Genomic DNA, 12,380 nt, shown 5'->3' with positions numbered 1-12,380 from the left:
CTTCTTAGCTCTAAACTCGCCCTCCCTTTCCCTTGCTTGCCATACTGAAGCTGGGACTCGGCAAACATTCCTCTTTTGCTGGCTGGCCAACAGGGGCCTCTGAAGGGGATGGCAAGGCTGGAGGAGTCCATTTCTGTTTCGGTCTGGCTTCAGTCCCAGCAGCATTCTCCATGGCGGCGGCCCCCTGCTCTCCCTGCTCCGTGGCGGGCACCTCCATGACTTCATTCTGCAGCACAGGGCAGGCAGCGTGTTCCTGTCGGAGGTCTGACTCGAAGCCTTGCAGGGCCCTGCTCTGAGTTTCTAAGTTCCTTCCTTGTCCTCTCTTCCCTTGACCTTCAGGATGGTAGCTGTTTTCGATCAAGCTGCTCTAGTTGTTTTTTTTTTTTTTTTTGTGAGGAAGATCAGCCCTGAGCTAACATCCATGCTAATCCTCCTCTTTTTGCTGAGGAAGACCGGCTCTGAGCTAACATCTATTGTCAATCTTCCTCCTTTTTTTTTTTTTCCCCAAAGCCCCAGTAGATAGTTGTATGTCATAGTTGCACACCCTTCTAGTTGCTGTATGTGGGACGCGGCCTCAGCATGGCCGGAGAAGCGGTGCGTCGGTGTGCGCCCGGGATCCGAACCCAGGTCGCCAGTAGCGGAGCGCGCGCACTTAATCACTAAGCCACAGGGCCGGCCCTAGAGTTTTTTTTTAACCTGTTTTAGCAGTTAACCAATCTTTTACACTGTTAACAATTATCTATATTAAAATTTTCCTGTTTACATTTTCCCCTCACTAGACCCTGAATGATACTCCAGGTGATCAAAATTAATGTCATCACTGAGGGGCAGATGACATTGTGTGCTTCCCGATGTGATGCACGAGGACACAAGACACAGGCAGTGCTCCAGCCGCCCGGACCGTAAAACCTAATCTAATCAAGAGGAAACATCAGATAAACCCAAAATGGACAGCATCATTTAAATGGAACCGTATTCTTCCAAAACGTCAATGCCATAGGTGACAAAACTAAGGAAATGCTCCAGATTTAAGGAGACCAAAGAGACAACTAACTGTAATTCCTGACCCTAGCCTGGATCCAGAACTGGAGGAGAAAAACTGGTGTAAAGGACATCATGAGGTCAACTGGAATAGAACAGATTGTAGTACTGTATTCAATGTACTGAATTGGATAACTGACTGCGGTTGTCAGAGACCATCTTTATTCTAGGAAATACCCACTGAAGTACTGGGGCTAAAGGGCCATGATGTATGTGCAGAGAGACGGCACATGCATGAACACCAACGACAAATCAAAGGGGGCAAAATGTGACTAGGTGAATCTGGGGAAGGATATTTGGGCCTTATAGGTACAATTCTTATTCTTGCAAGTTTTCTGTAAGTTTGAAATTATTTCCAAGTTAATAAAATTAACTTTTTTTAAAGAAGGCAATAGGATATAGCAGTGGTTCTCAGCCTTCACTGCACTCGGGCCATCTCAGAAGCTCTGGGACCCAGGCATCTGTAGTGCTCCACGTTCTCCAGATGATTCCAGTGCGCAGACAAGGGTGGGAAACGGGCACAGGAGGAGAGCTCGTTCATTAAATTCAGACATAAAAAGTGGCTCTTTTGCCCTCTGAAGAATAAGCACCAGCAGCAGAGTCTCAGGGTAACGCACACTCCTAGTCTCAAATCCATGTGGTGTGGCAGAGACTCTGCAGACGTTAAGCAAGTAGAAGTTGAATTTGTTATCACCTGCCCAACACGGACAGATTCCCCATCCAGTGGTTCCCAGGCAAAGGAAAAAGGTATTTCCAGGACTATGGCAGGAATTAATTAAGCACAATTTGAAGCTGGAGGGAACTTGAATGGTTTAAATGGCCCCAGAGCTACCTAACATCCCTCTGTCTTTGGCTTCACTGCTAACATGGCTGACATGGGTCAGCTTTCAGAGCACAAGGGAGAAGCTGTTCTTTCGCCAGGCAAGCAGAGAGAAATGAGTGAAGGAGGGGTATGTGGAATTTGCATCTTGGGCAAGTTCAAGGAGTGGGCTAGCAATTGGCACATTTTCGCAAAGCAATTTCCTACTCTAGAGGCTCAGTTCTGTCGTGCAGAAATCACTGAGGGCAACCAACATTACAGTCCAGATACTGCTCAACTCAGCTCCAACCTGTGACAGGGGAGCCATAGAATGGTACATATGGAAAACAGGAAGGGAGGAGGAGAGAGACAGGGCTGGGGGAGGTGGTGGTGGTGAAAGGTCATGAGAATAAGCAAAACATTCTTTCCTACCATGCAAAAGGTGGGGACAAGAGGTGGGATGGGTCAGTAGAACATATCGAATCTCCTGTAGTTCTCTGAAATCATGAATGTTTTGGTTAACTTCCACTTTGTGAACAGGAGTTAGTTTTTAGTCCTCTCTCTTCTCCATTTTCAGGCAGGACAGATTTGCATGATATTCAGGCATCTCAAAATCGACAGGTCCAAAACTGAATGTGAACTCATGCCCCCAGAGGTGGTCCTTACTTGCTCCCTATCTCTGCGACTAATTCTGTTTCTTTGGTTGACTTGAGCCAGAAACCTGGGACTCATCCTAGACTCCTTCCTTCCTCTCCCTTCTCTCTGCCCCACATCCAATGGATGATCAAGTTCCGCCATTCCCCTCTCTCCTAAACTCCCAGAGGCTACCCGCTCACCACTGTCACCAACAGTGCCCCAGTCCACGCTTTTCAGCTCTCTCCTGAACTACCACATCCACCTCACTGAAGCCTAGTCACATCCCCTCCAATCCATCCTCCCTGCCTCAGCCACAGGGATGTCTACAACAGGCCCCCTTGCATCACTACCATGTACATACATAGCTGCCTCCACTTTCAAGTAAAGTCTGACCTCCACAGGATGTTGTGTAAGACCCTAGATGACCTGGACTTTGCCACTTCTTTTCCCAGCCTTGTATTTTAAGCTCCAGGCACAAGCAGCTACCTGCACACGCCATCCCATTTCACACTGTGTACCCTCTCCCACAAAGCCTATCCAGTCTCCGGGCTTCGGCCTCTCCCCAGGAATTTCCCCCGACCTCTCCTGGCACCTCCTTTGGGCTTCAATTATTTTGTCACTACAATCACTGCACTGTATGGAAATTATCTGCTTCTGTGTATGTCTCTGATACTAGGACTCCACATTCCTTGAAGACAAGGACAGTATCGTCACTGTATCCTAAGTGTCATGCACACAGTTAGGTGCTCCGTATTTGTAGGATATACTAGACTAAAAAGCCTCTGTGGTTTTTTGAATACTGAGGTGTTTAGAATTTGGCGACAGATATAATTTAAATCACATGAAAATCAAGATGAGCTGCAGACCGTACCAACATTTACAACAGTACACTGTTGCTCTAGAACTGAAGTATCCCCAAATAATTAAAAACTACATATTGAGGGGTGATACAGAGTTTATTGAATTAGATTTTTCTATTTACAACTGAGATCACATCTACATACTATTTTGCTAGTCTACATGGGTACATTATTTCTAATGAATTTAGACTTATGATGAATGGGCTCAGTCATACAAAAACACACACACGCACTCACACTAATTGTTTTAAAACAGTAGTGCATACATTATACTCCTCCTATAAAGCCAGCTTTGATTAAAAATCACTAGTTTCAAAGACCAGTCTGATTTTGAAGATGAACCAAGATACACACTGTATGATTCTAAAATCTATTTTAGCCATTTTGTACAGTTGCTATCTTATTGGACTACAGTATATATTTTTTAAAAGGACACCGATGAGGGGCACCATCTGGCATTAACTTTAACCAGACAGCTGGCTTCCTCCCTCTTCCCCCAAAAACCTTTGGCCAAGAGTTCTCCATTGTGAAGACTGAAAGGACCGGGTGATACCTCAGCAGCAGTCCCATCACTACTTGGAGGTAACAGAAGCAGGCCCACGCCGTCCTTTAATTCTACCACACTACGCAACTCACAAATGGTTCTGAAATTAGAACATTTACCGCCGTACTTAAAAACTTAGGGACACGGAGAGTCAGCTAGAACAGGAGAAAAGAAAGTCATAGGTGGGTAGGTAAGTAGGTGGGCACATGAAGAGCCAAGCCGCTCTGTCCAACACGTGTGTACGTGTGCTTGAACTAAATGAACTCAGGAGGCCAACAGCAGTAGACCTGCTCAATTCACCTTCCAACTCAGAACACGACTAAAAAGCTCAGGCTTGCGTTTCTGCTACGCGTAGGCTCCGCCGGTGATGAGGAGCTCGTAAGCAGGGTCTCGACTCCTTCTGCACAATACGATGCATGCACACAGCATGCCCAGCAGCTGCGGGAGGAAAACGACAATGTGAAAAAAGCCTGAAAACCCTCTTATAGCAGTGTCTATTTGTTTGTTGGCAATGGAGCTGTTTCAAAGTTCAATGACCTCAAATCATCAAAAAAGCAATAACGACAGAAGCAATTTCTAATGAATATACTGTCTTTTTAGAACTGTCTAAATGCCAAGTTTTAGATTCCCTCATACCTAAGAACAATTTGTGAAGCCAGCAGAGAATTAAAGCTCTCGTACTGCCATCCCCACTGCCAATCTAGAGCAGCGCTCTACAAAAGAACTTTCCGCAATGATGAAAACATTCTACATCTGAGCTGTCAAATATGGTAGCCACTAGTCACATGTGGCTATTGAGCATCTGAAATAGAGCTAGCACAACTAAGGAGTGGCATTTTTAAAATTTTATTTAAATTAATTTAACCGTAGACATATGTGACTAGTGGGTACCACACTGGACAGCAAGGTCTAGGGAGTGGAATGATCAAGATCTTGTGTGTTGAGGAAATTTAATGGTCTTTTCAGGCACCTGGATTTGGGGGAGATAGGCTTTATAACAATCCACAAAATTCATACATGAATAGTCCGAAAGCCCTATGGTGGAAAACTAATCCTGATGCCAAAAAATGTAGTTTGAAAGTTTTTCTTTCATATTTATTTACTATTTTTGAAATCCAAGTTTGGCTCTGTGGTATTACAAACATATTACTTTTTAAAGGTCATTCTTCCTTCATCATCTTATTCTAATAAGCCCTAATCCTTCTGTGATAGCAAACTGGAATAGTAATAAAGCCATGCCATGTTATTTTGGATAAGCAAGAGGATTAAGCTGGATAAAAGAGAAAACAGGGGCCGGCCCCGTGGTGTAGCGGTTAAGTGCGTGTGCTCCACTGCTGGTGGCCCGGGTCTGGATCCCGGGCACGCACCGATGCACCGCTTGTCAGGCCCTGCTGTGGCAGCATCCCATATAGAGGAAGATGGGCACAGATGTTAGCATAGGGCCAGTCTTCCTCAGCAAAAAGAGGAGGATTGGCATGGATGTTAGCTCAGGGCTGATCTTCCTCACAAATAAATAAATAAATGAGAAAACAATTCTAGAATTTTTGACCTGGCTTCTTACAAAATATAACGAATAACCAACGAGCTAAATAAGAGTAAGTTAATCTGCTGTTCTAACCTTTCTTTGAGAGTGAAAGGTCTTGTGACAGTGAAACCTAATCAAAGGTTATTTGATTTTAAAAGGCAGGGCCCTCTTACATATGGGGTCAATCTAATTTCAACAAAATGTACCCGATCCATAAACAGACTCTCCAAGTTTGAAGTGGAAGATTACTAATGAGACACACATACAGACAATAAGGATGTCCTCAATCTGAATTCTCCACGGTATAAAGTCACACACTCCAATTTCTGCCCTCAATTAGCCTATATTCTACCCATTCAGGATATATACTTGCTGCTTGACTCCGTAAGTTTCATTATATCAATACTTGCTGAGTGCTTACTAGAGCAAAGCACCTTAAAGACATTTTAAAAGTGGATGTTGTTGAAAGTTTACTAAATGTCTTAAGCTAACTCTAGACATGTTTAGTATCTAATCCCTAAAGTAATACATTTCCATTTACTGTACATCAAAACATTCTTAGAACAGCTATAAAATCAAACACAATTATGTTCCCAGGCAAGGTTAAATTGAGCAATAAAAATACTAAGCTCAGAAATTATTGATTTGCTAAGGGAAAAAATCTCTCTTCCCAGCCCACTTCCCTCACATTCCTTTCAGTTGGTTAACTTCTACTGAAGGAGTCAGCATTCTTCAAATGGGCTCTGAAATAAGTATCATTTCTTTCTTGACTTTTATTTCAATTAAGTCAATTTGTATTCATTTAAAAACAATTAAATAAGCTTGATAAAACCCTACTCATGCTTGGGAATGAGTCTGTTTAAGAACATTAAGCTCTACAGAGTGACTTCTAATAGTCCAAACCGCATCACTAAGTATTACACAGGCCCATTTCCAAAGCTTTGCTATACTGAAATTTCACTGATAATTGAAATTTTCCAACAACAGACTTGGAGATATTACACAAATATTTTAGCTCCAGTGTTATTTCTTGCAATGAAATTTTCCACTGCAATATGCAAATCATAAGAACTAATCTGCACTTACCCAAAATATAACACTAAGCAACTGCAAAAAATTATTACTAAATACAGAGGCAAGTGGTGATTACAAAAAATGACTGCCAAGGATTAAAATGTTCTATGATATACTGTGTAGGTGGTGTTCTAGGGAAATATTGTTATACAAGGTTATTGAAACTGCACACTGGAAATACCCTTTTCTGAGAAAAATTTGGAAATATCTATCAAAAAGTCACTCATATACTCTGACTCCTCAATTTCACGCCTACAAATTTTTGCCATAGACTTTGCATGTGCATACAGAGGATATTCACTACTTGCATTTCTGTAACAGCAAGATTTACATAAGTGCCCATTAATATAGATCAGACAATTATAAAGTACGCCCCCAAAATGGAATACTATGCAGCCATAGTAAAATACTAATTTGTTTTTAAGAAGCAAGGTACCAAAGGTTACATATGGCATAATTCCATTTATATAATATTTCAAAATGACAGAATTTTAGAAATGGAGGACAGATTAGTGGTTGTCCGGGTATGGAGGGAGGAGGCACAGGAGGGAGGTGGGTGCCGTTAGTTATAAAAGGGTACCCAGTGGGATCCTTGTGGTGTTGGAACTGTTCAGTATCTTGATTGTGGTGGTGGATACAGGAACCTACCAGGTGATAAAACTGTACAGAACTAAATACACACACATAGGGCCAGCCTCGTGGTGTAGCAGTTAAGTGCGCTCACTCCGCTGCTGGCGGCCCAGGTTCGGATCCTGGGCACACACACCGAGGCACCACTTGTCAGGCCATGCTGTGGCGGCCTCCCACATAAAGTGGAGGAAGATGGGCACAGATGTTAGCTCAGGGCCAGTCTTCCTCAGCAAAAAGAGGAGGATTGGCAGATGTTAGCTCAGGGCTGCTCTTCCTCACAAAAAAATAAATAAATAAAATGAGCAATAAAGTAAATTAAATAAATAAATAAATACACACACATAGAAACGAGAAATCTGAATAAAATTGGTAGATTGTATCAATGCCAATACGCTGGTTATAATATACTGTAGCTTTTGCAAAATGTTACCACCAAGGAAAACTGGGCAAAGCATACAAGGGCTGTCTGTACTACTTCTTAAAACTGCATGTGAATAAATATATAATTATCTCAATTTTTTAAAAAAGCAAGGTACAAACTTGCATCCTATAAGCTTCTATTTGCATAAAGAATATTATATGCTGTCTATCCACAAACTACTTCTGGAAGGACATACAGAAAACTGGTAACAGTGGTTCTCTCTGCAGGGGGAACTCAAGAACTGGGGTTAAGACTGAGAGGGAGGATTACCTTTTACTAAATTTATGTCGTTTGAAAAAAAAACTTTATCAAATGGGTATTTTCAATTTAAAAAATTTTCAAAAAGGGGCCAAGCCGATCGCCTAGTGGTTGGGTTCAGTGCGCTCCGCCTCAGCAACCCGGGTTCGCAGGTTTGGTTCCTGGGCGTGACCTACACCACTTGTCAGGCATGCTGTGGCAGTAACCCGCAGACAAAATAGAGGAGGACTGGCCACAGGTGTTAGCTCAGGGCAAATCTTCCTCAGCAAAAACAAACAAAAAACACAACAACAACAAAAACTTTCAAAGAATTAATTAAGATTAATTTCCCCCATATTAAAAAAAAAAAATCTTAGCCACTGTAAGCAAGAACTAGCTTCCCAAGCTTTGGTTTAAGTTTTTAAGGAAGAACTACTTGGAATATTCTTTTTAAAGTGTATCAGAATCAACCCACTCGATTTTAACTATCTGGGGGCCCAATCTGAAGGGTTATTCACTTATGTATTTTTAACTCATTTTAATGAATAACTGGTAGTCAAGAAGGAGGAAGGAAACAGCAGTCTCAACTCCTTCACACTTGGCATACAGACCAGAAAAAAGCAACATAGCCTTGGGAAACAATTCTCTATGACAGTTTGCTCTTGAGCACCTCATCTTGAGGACATGACAACTTCATAAGACTCCAAAGACCGACAATTCCCATTTTTCCCAAATTGCCTGTGCCTAGATTTTTGTCTGTTATTATGACCAGACCTTTTAAATATAAAATTCATAATTGATCATTTGTTAATTTAAGAGGCTAGCTACGCTCAAAGAAGTGAAATATCTTGCTTATTTTAATAAGCTAACAAAATAAGAGGTGCAGCAAAATTTCAAAAATCTCATTCTCTTATATTCAAAAATCCTGTTATAATAATTAACTAACATTTTTCATGTTTTTCTTTCTTGATCATTTCAATCCTACTCAAACCTAGATCATTTAACTAGACTAGAGAAGGGTCGGCAAATGTTTTCTTAAAGGGCAATATAGTAAATATTTTAGGCTTTGTGAACCTATAGACAAAATCGGTCTCTGTGGAAACCATTCAACTCTGCCATTGTAACACAAAAGCAGTCCTAGACAATACATCAACAAATGAGTGTGGCTCACACAAAGAGAGGTAGTGGGAGAGATTTGGCCCACAAATGGTCAACACTGGAACTACAGCTTTTTATTGATAAATTAAGCTTCTAGGAAAATTTCTTCTTAAATTCAGCTTTATGCCTTAGAACTTCAATGAAATGTAGCTTAACAGTACCACAAAACATACTCAAAATCAAAGGGGACAATACTTAAAACAGTTTGGATACTCACGACACTACCAAAAATCATCTTTCAGTCTTTAACATTATTTAAAACTATCATTTCCTATGATAACTCTTAGAGCTTCCCCACTTGAGAACCTGAAGGGAAGTGCTAATGATATTTCAATGCTATTACATTGTACATTTTATCCAGCTGAAGTGTCAATTAACCGTCAGGTTTCATTAAAGAATTTAGGAATTTAATCTTCAGAGAATCTTAATTCTTCAATTTGTAATTGTAGACAGAGTACAATGGGGAGGGGTTCAAGCTTCAGTGATGGTCATTAGTCCTATTATCCTTGCTCCCCCTCATTTTCGTGGCCTTTAAAACAAAGGCAACGGACTGGAGACTCCCCAAGCGTCCTTCTAGCTCTAACTTTATCAGGACGGGTGTACAAGCTTCAAGAGCTCACTGATCTTTGAGTTGTTTCTGCCTTTGCTCAGGTTTTCCACACTCAGGGCACCAATCTACAACAGATTTTGAATATCAGAAGTTTAGAACATTTATAGGTACTCTTAAAGAAAAAGAAAATGTATTAGGGAAAATTCTTATTATTTCAAATGGATGTTTTTCTCTTAAAACCAAAGTTTTTAAATTTTCAAAACCACTAGGTTTTGAGTCTGTGAAAGCTCTGAATCTTTGACTTAGTTTTGCTGAACTGAAAACATCAAATCTTTATCAGCTATTACTTAAGTCAGAGTGATTTAAGTATAAAATGCATATGAGAAGGCATACTTAAATTAAGAGACTAGATAGAATATTTATTAGCCCCCATTGAAAAATATTTAATGAAGAAAATATCTAGCTGGTTAATAAGCTTAACTAGATGAGGGACACGGCTACAGTAACAATTTTCATCAGTCTTCTACATACACGTGGCATATTTTAGGATCTCAAGCCCAGACAGTTCCAAAGCTTTTTTGCTGCACACTAATACATGCTGCTTTATCATCACATATAAAATCATTAAGAATGCACAGATCAGGATTTCACTCAGGAAAAGAGACCTCTCTCCTGGTTCATTATTTGTAGCTAAATGAATGTGTGTGCACAGACAATCAAAATATGAAATACATTCCTGCTGATCAAGAGATTACTGCTATGCTGAGCCACAAATGCTTAGAAGAGCAGAGACCATAGCAAATAAAGAGCTAGGCTTTCTAACGAATCATTTCAGGGCTGTTTGAATACCAACAAAGTAAACAATCACCCTTTTGCCATTTTAAAAGGCAATTCTCGTTAAATACACCAGCTTCTGTTCAAATATACAGAGAGCAGACAATCTAAGCAACTTACGTTTAAACTAGTAATTATATTGGTTTTATCTAACAATTAAAAGATACCTACACTTTCTTGAAATAGATTCTCGGGCTTGAAGCATATTTTAAGAACTAAAAGAACACTCTGAGAACTAGATCTGATGCAAAGGATTTTCACTACTCTCAGTGTAAGACTCCTCTAAGACATTCCTCTAACAGAATCCCTAAGATATACTATATAAACCTGAGAAACTAGAAATAGGTAGCTGTACTGGGCAAAAATAGCCGTCTTTCTTATCTGTTTTTGGGTGGGGGTGAGGGATAAGGATGCGTGTGTATGGTTTTTTTTCGGGGGTAGGGGTGGGAGTAGATAAAGTGAGAGGTAATTAAACAATTACCACCTACTTTGCACATGCTATTATTAAGGGGGAAAATGACTGCTTTCACTGGTAGGAGTTGGGAAAACAAGTCCCTTCAGCTACCAACAATGGCATGGTATACGTCCAGATGTGCTAAGCGACGTCATGAACTCCTCGATGGCTATCAGTCTGAAAAAACTAAGTCCACAGATACAGAAGAGGTTATAACCTCAGTTTCTACTTGAAGGTCTTTTCTGTAAAGTGCTGAAATTGCTCCTATTAGTGTAAGAGACTAGTATTGTAGTACCAGTTCTTAATTTATATATACGAACATATAAAATCCTTGAGGACAGAAAAATAAGAACTGGAAGGAGAAATTGTCCAAAAATGATTGAAATAAAGCCTTCCATTTCCAAACTGAAATAAAGCAGTACAATTTTCTAAAATTCTGTGAGGTTCTATTAAAATACCTCCCAAGAATACACTATGACAACAGTTTGTATTTTCAGGTCACTCAGAAATCAAGTCAAGAAAATAAGGCAAAGAGTTCCCTCACAGATGGTCCCCCCATTCAGATCTCTGGTTTCTTGGGACCATTCTGGCTCTAGGTCTAGAGGCAGGAAATGGGAGATATTGGAAACTGGTGGCTGGTACTTCAATCATTTCCAAATTATCTATAAACACAAAGATTAACTGCATCTATGATTAAAACCATTTCGAGTTAACACCAGAGAATCAGCACACTCTGATACCAACTTCTTGGCTAGCTGTGTTTACCTGAATAGCTGCAAATGCCAGCGCTGCCCAGATAACATGCATCATGATTTCTTGCAGCTTCTTCACAACTAGAGCCTCACACCCCTGAAACACACAGTCATCCTCATTAGAATTTTTTTTTAAAGTGAAAGCTGCAAGGTCACATATTACTACTCATTGGCAGAAATGGAAAGGACAGAAACTAAAGGAAGGAAAAAGACAACAATACATTTAAAAGTAACTTACAGTAAAATAAAATAGCATTAAAGATAAAAAGTGTAGAAAAGAAGCTCCAGGTAGAGATAATTCACAGAGAAAAACAGGTTACCAGGCTAGATTCAAGTCTTGGCCAAGAAAACAAACTTACCTCAGCATAGAGGTCGGAGGGGTGGGCCAGACTGCCATTACAGCTGCTGACGGTCTCTCTGCAGCAGCTAAGAGGGACACTCTGGTTTTTGGTTTCTTTGAACCAGTCTGTATTTTCCCAGTCTGAATAGTTGTGAATTCCACAACAGTGCAGCTAGTGGAGAAGAGAATAAGATTATTACTCCTCACAAAACACATATACCTGTGTTGAACTTTAGAGTTCCATGCGCTGCCAAGCTTTAAGCTACTCTAGACCAGTGATATCCAATACAACTTTCTGGAATGAGAGAAATGTTCTAGGTCTGCATGTCCGACATGGTGGCCACTAGCCACATGAGGCTATTGAGCACTTAAAATGTGGCTAGTGTGAACTAAGGAATTGAATTTTTAATTTTAATTTAAATAGCCACACGTGACTAGTGGCTCTAGAATCTCCATATGAAAAGCACATTGCCCACAGGGTTGGCTTGCCCACAAGCTAAGAAAAATCTTCGTATCTTACATGTT

At 40.6% G+C, this 12,380-nt stretch overlaps 1 protein-coding gene across 1 annotated transcript in view; it reads right to left on the bottom strand.

Annotated features, from left to right (window-relative positions):
- Positions 1-3,413: 3,413 nt before the first annotated feature.
- The window catches only part of TSPAN3 (tetraspanin 3), a 29,250-nt gene continuing 20,283 nt past the window's right edge, over positions 3,414-12,380 (bottom strand). The window contains exons 5-7 of the mRNA XM_004421848.2: positions 11,875-12,027; positions 11,529-11,612; positions 3,414-4,318 (exon numbers count right to left, since the gene is read on the bottom strand). Of these exons, the coding sequence (XP_004421905.1) occupies positions 4,226-4,318; positions 11,529-11,612; positions 11,875-12,027 (330 nt within the window). The 3' untranslated portion in view covers positions 3,414-4,225. The remainder of the gene's footprint in view (positions 4,319-11,528; positions 11,613-11,874; positions 12,028-12,380) is intronic.

Source organism: Ceratotherium simum, chromosome 3, assembly GCF_057802395.1.
Source record: "Ceratotherium simum simum isolate JZ-2026a chromosome 3, ASM5780239v1, whole genome shotgun sequence".
NCBI classification, from domain to species: Eukaryota; Metazoa; Chordata; class Mammalia; order Perissodactyla; family Rhinocerotidae; genus Ceratotherium; species Ceratotherium simum.
The sequence above is the reverse complement of the archived record's forward strand: the minus strand, read 5'-3'. Positions and strand labels throughout refer to the sequence as shown.